The sequence below is a fragment of the Cervus elaphus genome, chromosome 3 (genome assembly GCF_910594005.1).
Source record: "Cervus elaphus chromosome 3, mCerEla1.1, whole genome shotgun sequence".
Lineage (NCBI taxonomy): Eukaryota > Metazoa > Chordata > Mammalia > Artiodactyla > Cervidae > Cervus > Cervus elaphus.
This window is the reverse complement of record NC_057817.1, coordinates 39,984,314-39,997,899: the sequence shown is the minus strand read 5'-3', so window position 1 is coordinate 39,997,899 and position 13,586 is coordinate 39,984,314. Positions and strand designations below refer to the sequence as shown.

The following is a 13,586-nucleotide window of genomic DNA, read 5'->3' as shown; positions in this document are numbered from 1 at the left end:
AACCCAGATAGCATATTAAAAAGCGGAGACATTACTTTTCCAACAAAGGTCCATCTAGTCAAGGCTAGGTTTTTCCAGCAGTCATGTATGGATGTGAGAGTTGGACTGTGAAGAAAGCTGAGTGCTGAAGAGTCGATGCTTTTGAACTGTGGTGTTGGAGAAGACTCTTGAGAGTCCCTTGGACTCCAAGGAGATCCAACCAGTCCATCCTAAAGGAAATCAATCCTGAATATTCACTGGAAGGACTGATGTTGAAGCTGAAACTCTAATACTTTTGCCACCTGATGCGAAGAGCTGACTCATTGGAAAAGACCCTGATGCTGGGAAAGATTGAAGGCAGGAGCAGAAGGGGACGACAGAGGATGTGATGGTTGGATGATAACACCGACTCAATGGATGTGAGTTTGCGTAAATTCCGGAAGCTGGTGATGGACAGGGAGGCTTGGAGTGCCACAGTCCATGGGATCGCAAAGAGTTGGACACAATTGAGCGACTGAAATGAACGGTACTGAGGCAATATTAACTGTAAAAAGATTTACATAACCCAGATCTCCTGCACTGCAGGCAGATGCCTTAACCTCTGAGCCACCAGGGAAGCCCATATATATAAAGATAGGACATACAAAGAAGTTCTTCGCTAAAAAAAAAAAAAAAAAAGTCCGTTTACATTTTCAAATTCCTCAGACTGCCCATGTGCTATAAACAGATGAACATATTTGCAGGAGGCTGCCCCTGTCACCTCAGGTCTGTATTCAGTCTCCCCCTTGCCTGGCTCCCGTTATCAACCTGCTGGAGCACCAAAGTTGCCTTGATGATCCCAAAACATGTTCCCTGGTCTTTTTGTAAGGGTTCAAGCATCAACATCTGTGTATTTCTCCAGGGAGAGAAAACTTTCTTTGTGCACATTTTCCCTTCAATGATCCTGCTTTAATCCTGCAGTGTAGAGCGTAGAAGGGAGTGGCAGAAAGCGTGCCTAATGTCAGACTTTCCCTGAGTCCTGTCTAACAGGCTTCTTCTGAGAAGCATGTCAGTAACAGCCTTCAACTCTCAGTAACAGCCTTCAACTCTCCTATGAAGCCACCTGATGAATATACTTGTTGTTCTCTGGTGGAGGATAAAAAATTGAAAAAGTTAAGAAAAAAATGTTTTTTACTGTGTGTGGTGATCACTTCACAGTATGAACATATATCACATCATTATGATGTACATTTGAAACTAATACAAAGTTATATGTCAATTATTATATCTTAATTTTAAAAATATGAAAATGAAGAAAGCTTGGCCATAATGGTGGAGTAGAAAGACCTGCAGCTCCCCTCCTCTCGTGGGCACACAAAAATTACAACCATTTACAGAGCAATATTGATGAGAAAGACCAGAATCTATCAGAAAAAAATATATAACTAAAGATATAAAGAAGAAACCACAATGATATGGGTAGGAGAAGCAGAGGTGTAGACAAGACCCATGCCTCTAGGTGGGTGATCCACATGAGAGGAAAATTAGAAATGCAGGAAGCCCTTCACTGGGAAGACCAGCCCCTGGAATATCTGGTTTTGAAGGTCAGTAGGGCTTACATTCAGGAGACCTGTGGAAGATAGAGACTCCACTCTTAGAGTGCAACGAAAATGTCACATGCTCAGGGACCCAGGGCAGAAGCAGTAATTTTAAAGGATCCTGGGTCAGATGCAGGCTAATCTTGAAGAATCTCCAGAAGAAGCCAGAAGCAAGTGGAGCTTACCCTGGGAACACAGATACTGGCATTATCCATTTTTGGGAACTTGTTCCACCATCTGGACAGTGGTACTAACAAGCCCCGCCCCTAGTTTATCAGCCTAGGGACCTGGCTCTGCCTAGCAGGCTATTAGCACTTGTACTGGGATGTCTCAAGCCAAGCAACTAACCTGGAGAGGACACAGCCCCCCAAAAGTAGGAAGGCTGCTATAAAACCCGTGAACATACAGCCATCCTTGGAGATGGCTACACCCACTGAGGGCCTAGGACTCAGGACCACACATGAGTGCACAGGCACCAAACGTGGGACTCTCAGGTCTATCAGCTGACTTTTCATCACAAACCCTGAGGTCAGAAGAGAGTGTCACAATATACTTAAAGTGGTGAAAGCGAAAAACCTACATCAAAAATTACCTACCCAGCTAGGCTTTCATTCAGATTTGATGATGAGATCAAAAGGTTTCTAGATAAGCAAAAACTGAAAGAGTTCAGCACCACAATAACTCCTCTACAATAAATGTTAAAGGTGAGCGAAAAAAAAAAAAAAAAAAAAAAATCCACAACTGAAAACACAAAAATTACTAAAGGAAAAAAAGCTCACGGGTTAAGGCAAAAATACAGTAAAGGTAAAAACACAGTAAAGGTAGTAATCAAGCATGGACAAAGTTAGTAAAAAAGGTTAAAAGACAAAAGCAGTATAAAGTCATCTGTATCTGCTATAAGTAGTTGAGGAATACCCAAAACAAAGATATGTAAAATATGATGTCAAGAAAAGTAATCCTGGGGAAGGATATGATGTCAAGAAAAGTAATCCTGGGGAAGGTTGAAGAAAATATAGGATTATTAAATTGCATTTGAAATGAAGAGATTAGCAATTTAAAATAATCATATGTATATATATATATATTCAGTTCAGTTCAGTTGCTCAGTCGTGTCTGACTCTTTGTGACCCCGTGAACCGCAGCACGCCAGGCCTCCCTGTCTATCACCAACTCCTGGAGTTTACTCAAACTCATGTCCATTGAGTCAGTGATGCCATCCAACCATCTCATCTGCTGTCGTCCCCTTCTCCTCCTGCCCTCAATGTTTCCCAGCATCAGGGTCTTTTCAAGAGTCAGCTCTTTGCATCAGGTGGCCAAAGTATTGGAGTTTCAGCTTCAGCATCAGTCCTTCCAATGAACACCCAAGACTGACCTCCTTTAGGATGGACTGGTTGGATCTCCTTGCAGTCCAAGGGATTCTCAAGAGTCTTCTCCAACACCACAGTTCAAAAGCATCAATTCTTTGGTGCTCAGCTTTCTTTATAGTCCAACTCTCACATCGATACATGACTACTGGAAAAACCATAGCCTTGACTAGATGGACCTTTGCTAACAAAGTAATGTCACTGCTTTTTAATATGCTGTCTAGGTTGGTCATAACTTTTCTTCGAAGGAGTAAAAGTTATTAAAAAAAAAAAAACCTCATGGTAACCACAAACCAGACCTGTAATAGATGTGTACAAAAAAGAAGAAGGAATCAAAGCATAACACTAAAGATCAAATTACAACAGCATAAATCAAAAGAAGAGCAAAAACTAACTACAAAACTACCCCAAAACATTTTTTTAAAAGGCAGTAGGTACCTAATTATCAATAATTACTTTCAATTTAAACAGACTACATGCTCCCATGAAAGGACATAGACTGGATGAATGGATACAAAACAAACCCATATATATGCTATCTGTGCTGTGCTGTGCGTAGTCGCTCAGTTATGTTTGAGATTCTTTGTGACCCCATGGACTGTAGCCCACCAGGCTCCTCTGTCCATGGAGATTCTCCAGGCAAGAATACTGGAGAGGCTTGCCATGCCCTCCTCCAGGCGATCCTCCCAACCCAGGGATCGAACCAGGTCTTCTGAATTGCAGGCGTATTCTTTACTGTCTGAGCCACCAGGGAAGCCCAAGAATACTGGAGTGGGTAGCCTACTCCTTCTCCAGAGGGATGTTCTCGACCCAGGAATTGAAATGGGTCTCCTGAATTACAGATTCTTTACCAGCTGAGCTACCAAGGAAGCCCATATATGCTATCTACAATGGCCTAATTTCAGATCTAAACACACACATACACATACACAGACACACACACACACACCTTCAGACAAGTGAAAACAAAACACAATGATTCAAAATCTGTGGGATGTAGCAAAAGCAGTTCTACGAGGGAATTTTACAGTGATACAAACAAACCTCAGAAAATGAGAAAAATCTCAAATAAACAACCCAACCTTATACCTAAGGAACTGGAAAAAACAAGGACAAAGAATATCCAAAGTTAGCCAAAGGAAAGAAATCAAAGACCAGAGAATTACAGACATAAAATAGCGCCGAAAAAAATAATAGAAAAGATCAATGAGATGAAGAGCCAGTTCTTTAAAAAGACAAACGAAATTGATAAGTTTAAGCCAGACTGATCAACAAAAAAGGAGAGAGGACCCAATTAAATTATATCAGATATGAAAAAGGAATACTTACAACCAACACCACAGAAATACAAAGGACAGTATTAATGATTATACACTAATAAAATGAATAATCTAGAAGAAATGGATGAGTTCCTAGAAATGTACAATCTTTCAAGACTGACCAGAATGAAATAGAAAATAGAAACAGGCTGGTTACCAGAAATGAAATTGAATCAATAATCAAAAACTCTCAACTAACAAACATCTAGACCAGATGGCTTCATAGGTGAATTCTACCAAACATTTATAGAACAGTTAGCACCTGTAATTCTCAAACTTATTGCTGAAAATCACAGAGGAATGAATGCTTCCAAACTCATTCTATAAGACCAGAATAACTCTGATACCAAAACCAAACAGAAATATATATTAAAAAAAATTACAGGCCATTATCACTGATGGACACACATGCAAAAATCCTCAACAAAATAACAGCAAGCCAAATACAACAATACATTAGAAGAATCACACACCATGATCAAGTGGAATTTACTCTAGAGATGGCTAATATCCACAAATCAATTAATGTGATTAACAAAGTGAAGAATAAAAATCATACGATAATCTCAACAGATGCAGAAAAACCTTTTGACATAATTCAGCATCCATTCGTGATTAAAAACTCTCCACAAAGTGGGTATACAGGGGACTTACTTCAACAGAATAAAACCATTTATGACAAACCCACAGCTAATACCATACTCAACAATGAAAACTGAAAGGACTTTCTATAAGATCAGGAAGAAGGTAAGAATGCCCTCTCTCACCACTTTTTTTTTTTTTCAGATGTGCCAGCTACAGCCGAGAAGAAGAAAAAATAAAAGGAATCCAAATCTGAAAGAAAGAAGTAAAATGGCCAGATGATACGGTACTATACATTGAAAATCCTAAAAATGCCACTGAAAAAGCACTAGAGTTTAGAGTTCATCAATTAATAAAGTTACAGGATACAAATTTAATATATAGAAATCTGCTGCATTTCTACACATTAACAATAAAATGCCAAAATGAGAATTTTTTTTTAAATCCTACTTGCCATCACATTAAAAAATACCTAGGGAATAAATTTAACTATGGAGATAAAATACCTGTACTCAGAAAACTATAAAACACTATGAAAGAAATGGAAGGTGATACAAACTGATGCAAAGATATACCATGTTGATGGATGGGAAAAATTAATATTGTTAAGATGACCACACTACCCAAGACAATCTACAGATTCAATGCAATCCCTATCAAACTACCAGTGGTACACTTCACAGAAATAAACAAGTAATTTTAAGATTTTAATGGAAACACAAAAGACACTGAAAAGCCAAAACAGTTGGAGGTATCATGCTTCCTGACTTCATACAAAGTCATCAAAACAGTATGGTACTGGCCACAAAATAGACATTCAGAACAATGAATAGAGAATAGAGAGCCCAGAAATAAACTCACACATTTATGGTTGGTCAATCTATGACAAGGAGGCAAGAATACACAATGAGGAAAATACAGTCTCTTTAATAAGTGGTGCTGGGAAAACCAGATAACTACATATAAAAGAATAAAATTAGAACATTTTCTCACATCATATTCAAAAATAAACTCAGAATGGATTAAAGACCTAGACATACAACTGGAAACCATAAAACTTCCAAAAGAAAACAGAGAATACTCTTTGACATAAATCAAAGCAATATTTTTGGATCTGTGGCCTAAGGCAAATAGGACCTAATTTGAGGTCGATCTCCATGCCATGTGTAGAAGAGATGAAATCCCATTATAACCCCATCCTACTCCAAGCACGGCCTATGAGCCTCATCTCTGTTGCTGACCTGGTCAGAGAAGCCACAATATTCACTGCATAAAGTCATAAATTGTGTTTTGGACCCAGAAGTAATTCAGTCCCATATAGGCTAACATTTCACACGTCAAAAAAATGAATACATAATTCAGCCACTATCCCTATTTTCCTCAAAAAGTCAAATTTTAATTCAAGTGACCAAGGGGAAAAAATTTTCACAAAAAGAGAAGGTACACCTGCAATGCGGGAGACCTGGGTTCAATCCCGGGGTTGGGAAGATCCCCTAGAGAAGGGAAGAGCTTCCCACTCCAGTATTCCGGCCTGGAGAATTCCACAGGGTCACACAGCGTCGGACATGACTGAGCGACTTTCACTTCACGAAGGAGCACAACAGTCACAAGTCACAAATCCACTGGGAACTCTGAGAGAAGGACACGGTTTGCTGATCTGGAACCAGATTTAGCACACTCACAGGTAGCAGGAAACTAAGCCACAAGGTCTGATGATACAATATTTCTGCCTAAAAGAAAAAGTGGTTTATTAAACAACTATTTTCTACCCTCCTGGAATATCAGGGTATATACGGTGCCCAGGTCAAGGCTCTTTCCTCCAAACAACTGTCCTCCACCGCTCGGAGTTTCTGGGCTCCAAGTCATGGCTTGAAATTCACCTCAACAGAATCCACGGACTGACTGACATATGTCACTCTCTAATCCTCCGACACAATGGCTGAATCTTCTCTGAGCTAGAACATTTTTTATTTCAAAGTTAGCTGTTTCTTCATGTGTAATAGTCCATGTAGCCTATCTTCAAATGTAAAGTGACTGAGGGCAAGACATCCTGGCTGTTAAGATAAATTCTAGCACTGCTATTTACCAACTGAACTGACACAGTTTTGCTCATGGACATGAAAATGATGCAATAAAATTGATACTGTGCAAAACATGTTTTATTGTGGTCAATAACAAAATGAAGCCCCAAGTTACTGGTGTCATGTAACACGGGCAAAACTGTGTGCATTCATGCCACAATGCTATTAATTCTTTACCTTTATAAAAGAACAATGGATTAGTTTTAAAATTAAGCAAGAGGACAGTATTCAAATAATACAAATTCAGAAATGGATAAATCATTAATCCTATTAGTTATAAAGTTTGTAATATTTAATCAAGCATAAGACATACTGAGATTCAGTGAATAACACAGTATTAAGATTTCTGCCACTTTGTCTTTGAAGTGATGGCTGCCTTTTCTTTAAATTTTCAATGAATGTGTAATGTATAACAAATACATTTATGTATATAATTTTAAAAGAAAATTTGTGCCAAATGTGCATATAAAGCAATGTTTTAATGAGGAAATGATTAAATAGCTAAATGGAAATGATTAAATAGCTAACATTTAAATAGCTTAAACATAGTAAGTAGTTCCCAAGAACTTCTGATAAAAATTAAAGTAGGGCTTCCCTTGTAGCTCAGTTGGTAAAGAATCTGCCTGCAATGCAGCAGACCTGGGTTCAATCTCTGGAGAAGGAAATGGCAACCCACTCCAGTATTCTTGCCTGGAGAATCCCATGGACAGAGGAGCCTGACAGGCTACTGTCCTTGGGGTCACAAGAGTCACACATGACTTAGCAACTAAACCACCACGACCACCACCAAAGCAGATGCAGATTATTGCAATCCTGTGTATCTATAAATATAAAAACCCATTTGATTATACATTCCAAATAGTCATGAGAGGCAATGTGCATTGTCAACAACTGCATGGCTAGACCAGTCAAATTCTTAAGTAGTCAAAATGAAGCTACATGTTCAAAGCTGTGTAGTAAACTCTGTGGTATACCCACTCCACAACAAGAACATGATTTTTTTTAATTAAGTTGTTGTCCTATCCCTCACATAAATTAATAAAAACTTATGTTCTAAGTAGTATTTAGTATAACCTAATACTCAACAAATATTTCCACTCACACATTATTAGCATATGGGTTTCAAGAGTACTGATTACTACAAAAACAACCTCATATTTAATTCAAGTAACTGATGAAAGGAATTTAGTCAGAAGCATAAAATAAGTTATTTGTAATTTAAATTAACATGTGAAATTATATTTTAAAACCTAATACAATCCTGAACTCATAAAAATGAATTCTTTTGTTGTTTAATGTATACACTAACGTGCAGAGTACTTGGGCTTCCCAGGTTAGCACTAGAGTAAAGAACCTGCCTGCCAATGCAGTCATTAGAGACGTGGGTTCAATCTCTGGGTTGGGAAGATCCCCTGGAGGAAGGCATGACAACCCACTCCAGTATTACAGACTGGAAAATAGCATGGATAGAGGAGCCAGGCAGGCTGCAATCCACAGCACTGCAAAGAGTCGGACACAACTAAAGTGACTGCGCACACACGCACAGGTGTGCGCAGAGTACTGGAAATGCTGACAACGCCAGGCACACGGTATATATACTGAGAAACTTTTTGGTAAAAATGACCTTCACCTAGATTGGGCTCACAATTAGCTAAAGGCTTTGGTCTGAGCAAGGCAGTAATAAGATCACGGTGCTGAGCTGTGTGTATCTAAGTCAAGCCACGCTGGGCTTCCCTGCTGGCTCAGACGGTAAAGAATCTGCTTGCAATGTGGGAGACCTGGGTTCGATCCCTGGGTAGGGATGATCCCCTGGAGGAGGGCATGGCTACCCACTCCAGTATTCCTGCCTGGAAAATCCCATGAACAGAGGAGACTGACAGGCTACAGTCCACGGGGTTGCAAAGAGTCAGACACACCTGAGCAAATAAGCACACATGCACACATGTGTGGCTACCAGAGTGACCAGTTTCTGAAAAGCGTTCATTCTACTGTTCCTTCAGCTCTACCAAAGAATAGTAAGAGAGGTGAGTGAACAGACCTTCCAAGACTTGTATAAGACATATATCAATAAAGGGGTGTGTTTGGTATTTTTTCAGCTGTGAATAACCATTTTACTAATATAAGTTAAGCATCTCCACTGAACAACCAATTACTGTAGAGGCAGAAGGAAAGTTGAGAGAAAATGAAACAATTTTGGGGGATGTGAATCCAACAGGCATTGTAAAATATCTATTTTCTTCCCATCATAAAACTGGCAAATTGCTGAGTCAAATCAGGCTGTCAAGATTATAGATCCTGTCTGAGAATTTTTAAATCCCTATATGATTTCTTCTCTGAAATTATATTCATCAACATAAATTAACCAGAAACTTGCTTTTTTTTTGGTTTCTGACATAGTAGAATTGTAATTAGACAATCAAACATTTTAATGAAAACAGGGAAATGCAAAACTATTCCATAACTAGTATATGAAGGTATACGCTCAGTATGGAAATTAATTAGTATGGAAATTAATGTAACACATGTAAACAAGGTGTTTAATTTTACTTAAGTGTTTTATTTTGACAATAGTTCACGCCGACTTTTAAGACAGAAGGTCAATAATGCAGGTTTATCTTTATATATTATATATTTACATGTAAAATATACTCAAAAAATGTCCCCCCATACAAAATGACACCTATATCAAGTATATCTGACTTAAAAGAAATCACAAAAATAAAAATTATGCGAGGACAGTGGCATTCTGGGAATTTTTTTCTTCATTCTAACACAATTATTTGCTTTTGAAATTAATATACATTTATTTTGACTTAGTTATACATATAGAACCACTTCATCATTTAGATATATTAAATAAAATTAAAAGAGTATGATTTATAAGTAAAATTATTATGGAGTCTTAAAATTAATATAGGTATAAAAGTCACATACCTGAGCCAACCTCTTTTTCCTCTTCTTCAATGTTGTTTTTGATACTATCATACTCCTCATCAATGGTCTGGTTACCACGCATCTGAGATAAAATTCTACGGGCCTTTTGAGTCTGCCCTTTCTGAATAAGCCATCGAGGGCTTTCAGGTAAAAAGAGAAAGCCAAAAAACTGTATAACTGCTGGAATTGCTGCAAGTCCCAGCATGTACCTGCAATAAGAAATCAATATATTGCTGTAAAATGTGGTCTTATAAATGCTGAGTATGAACAAAAGTTTGCATTTACCACATTAAGAATAACATATAATGGTAAAATCTTTTCATCATATATATATGTGTGTGTGTGTCATCAAAAATAACGACATTTTTATACTGTAGCAGGAAATTGAAAAATAAGAAATCTGATTCCTCTTTCTCTCCCACAAATTACAATGACAAGGAATGGACAAAAGTCACATTCATTACAGATATACATTCTGAACCAAACACAACATGCAAAACACCATAATCACCATTCCTATCTAACACTACTATAATTTTGCAATTTACAACATAAACATGGAGTTAAGACAAAATCCTCTAATATCTGGTTAGAAGATATACTATTCATTAAAATATATGCTCAGATTTCTTTACAATTATTTCTTCTCTGTAAATAACCAGTTATGATTTCATTTTGCCATCAAGCAGCATATGTTTTCAGGCCAAAAGCACTTTACTTTGTTTTTTAAAAAAGACAAGACAAGGAGATGGGGAAGGACAGAGAGTTAGAGCCGAGAGCAGAAAAAATATAGTTAGATGCAAATAATGATTATTAAAATGTTTAGGAATATGACAAAGCTGCTTATGTTGTTTCAGTTGTCCTCTTCTTCAGACGTCTGTTCTTATTTTAATTGTAGGATAATTACAATATTGTGATGGTTTTTGCCACACATCAACATAACTGTCTATTCTTAATGACTGGCAAAATTCTAAATAGCAAATAAGAACACCACTTTAAATCCACCAGAGAAATAACAAAAATACCAATATGAATATATCAATATCAAAGATCTCTTCAAATTATTCTGACCACTGGACTAATCTCCTAACATCTCCAGGCCTCAATTCTTTTAAACTGAGTTATATTACATAAACTTCAAGGCCTCTTTAAACTGATGGGTTCTATGAATCTAGGAAGAATCAGACACAACTGAGCAACTTAAAAAAAAAAAATCAATCTAGAACACTTGGATGTTTCCTACTGATCCAAGTTCCCAGAATATTTTCCATGGTAGATACATGGTGGTAGAGCTCAGAAGGCCAGTCCTGATTACATAATAATCCATAAATTAATGAGAATCCACCTGACTCAACACACTTTTCAAAGCTATTCTAGAATTTCAGTTCAGTTCAGTCGCTCAGGCGTGTCTGAATCTCTTCGACCCCATGGACTGCAGCACGCCAGGCTTCCCTGTCCATCACCAACTCCTGGAGCTTGCTCAAACTCATGTCCATCGAGTTGGTGATGCCATCCAACCATCTCAGCCTCTGTCATCCCCTTCTCCTCCTGCCTTGAATCTTTCCCAGCATCAGAGTCTTTTCCAATGAGTCAGTTCTTCACATCAGGTGTTAAGCTATGCCAAACCAAAAGTACAGCAAACCTGAAGATTCCATACACATATTTTGTGAACAATTCTATTATTTTCCAGGAAATTTCATTTTAATTCCAAAGAGAGAAGAAAAGCAAAATACAACTGCTACATAAGTGTTCAGAGTATCTCTTATGACAAACTATAGCAACAAATACACTCAGAAAAATTAACTAAGATATAGAAAGTATCAATGACTGACTAAATAAATCACTTGACCTACAATATTAAAAGATCTTATTAGACATGTTTCATACTTTAATCCATTAATTTTGATGATTGCACCAATACTGAATCATTCCTTCCTCAGCTCACCTACAAAATATTTTTAACCTCAATTATGTCATTACACCTTCAGTTCAGTTCAGTTAAGTCACTCAGTCATGTCCGACTCTTTGCGACTCCATGAATTGCAGCATGTCAGGCCTCCCTGTCCATCACCAACTCCTGGAGTTTACCCAAACTCATGCCCATCGAGTCGGTGATGCCATCCATCCATCTCATCCTCTGTCGTCCCCTTCTCCTCCTGCCCCCAATCCCTCCCAGCATCAGGGTCTTTTCCAGTGAGTCAACTCTTCGCATGAGGTGGCCAAAGTATTGGAGTTTCAGCTTCAGCATCAGTCCCTCCAATGAACACCCAGGACTGATCTCCTTTAGGATGGACTGGTTGGATCTCCTTGCAGTCCAAGGGACTCTCAAGAGTCTTCTCCAACACCACAGTTCAAGAGCATCAATTCTTCGGTGCTCAGCTTTCCTCACAGTCCAACTCTCACATCCATACATGACCACTGGAAAAACCATAGCTTTGACCAGACGGACCTCTGTTGGCAAAGTAATGTGTCTTCTTTTTAATATGCTGTCTAGGTTGGTCATAACTTTCCTTCCAAGGAGGAAGCGTCTTTTAATTTCATGGCTGCAATCACCATCTGCAGTGATTTTGGAGCCCCAAAAAATGAAGTCTGACACTGTTTCCACTGTCTCCCCATCTATTTCCCATGAGGTGATGGGACCAGATGCCATGATCTTAGTTTTCTGAATGTTGAGCTTTGAGCCAACTTTTTCACTCTCCTCTTTCACTTTCATCAAGAGGCTTTTTAGTTCCTCTTCACTTTCTGCCATAAGGGTGGTGTCATCTGCATATCTGAGGCTATTGATATTTCTCCCAGCAATCTTGATTCCAGCTTGTGCTTATTCCAGCCCAGCATTTCTCACGATGTACTCTGCATATAAGTTAAATAAGCAGGGTGACAATATACAGCCTTGACATACTCCTTTTCCTATTTGGAACCAGTCTGTTGTTCCATGTCCAGTTCTAACCATTGCTTCCTGACCTGCATACAGGTTTCTCAAGAGGCAGGTCAGATGGTCTGGTATTCCCATCTCTTTCAGAATTTTCCACAGTTTATTGTGATCCACACAGTCGAAGGCTTTGGCGTAGTCAATAAAGCAGAAATAGATGTTTTTCCGGAACTCTCTTGCTTTTTCGATGAACCAGCGGATGTTAGCAATTTGATCTCTGGTTCCTCTGCCTTTTCTAAAACCAGCTTGAACATCTGGAAGTTCACAGTTCACGTATTGTTGAAGCCTGGCTTGGAGAATTTTGAGCATTACTTTACTAGCGTGTGAGGTGAGTGCAATTGTGTGGTAGTTTGAGCATTCTTTGCGATTGCCTTTCTTAGGGATTGGAATGAAAACTGACCTTTTCCAGTCCTGTGGCCACTGCTGAGTTTTCCAAATTTGCTGGCATATTATACCTTATATTATAATAAATTATTTACCTATTTCACTTGATTGCATATTTAACCACGTATTCAGCAAAGGACCTTATAAAGTATCTTGCACAGTGGGTATTTAGTAAATGTTTTGTGAAATGATACAAAACAGCTATATAATATAAACTGTCTATAAAAACTAAACAGAAAATAACTGCTTCACATTTCTATAATAACATTTTATGCAAAACCCTACTGGGTCATTTAGGTCTGCAAAGTTACTTACAGAGTAATTCTTTCCAAGAAACTAAATTTTTGTAATTCAACATATAACCAAACCTTTTCTTCTGAAGAAGACTCATTTGATGAGAACTAAAAAGATTAGCTCACCCAAAAGCATATTTCTGG

General features: G+C 38.2%; 1 protein-coding gene across 2 annotated transcripts in view; it reads right to left on the bottom strand.

The window, feature by feature from the left end:
- The window catches only part of SLC2A13 (solute carrier family 2 member 13), a 487,541-nt gene that overhangs the window by 358,052 nt on the left and 115,903 nt on the right, over window positions 1–13,586 (bottom strand). For both annotated transcript variants that reach the window (XM_043886959.1, XM_043886951.1), the window contains exon 3: window positions 9,837–10,045. In XM_043886959.1, coding sequence (XP_043742894.1) covers window positions 9,837–10,045 — 209 coding nt within the window. The remainder of the gene's footprint in view (window positions 1–9,836; window positions 10,046–13,586) is intronic.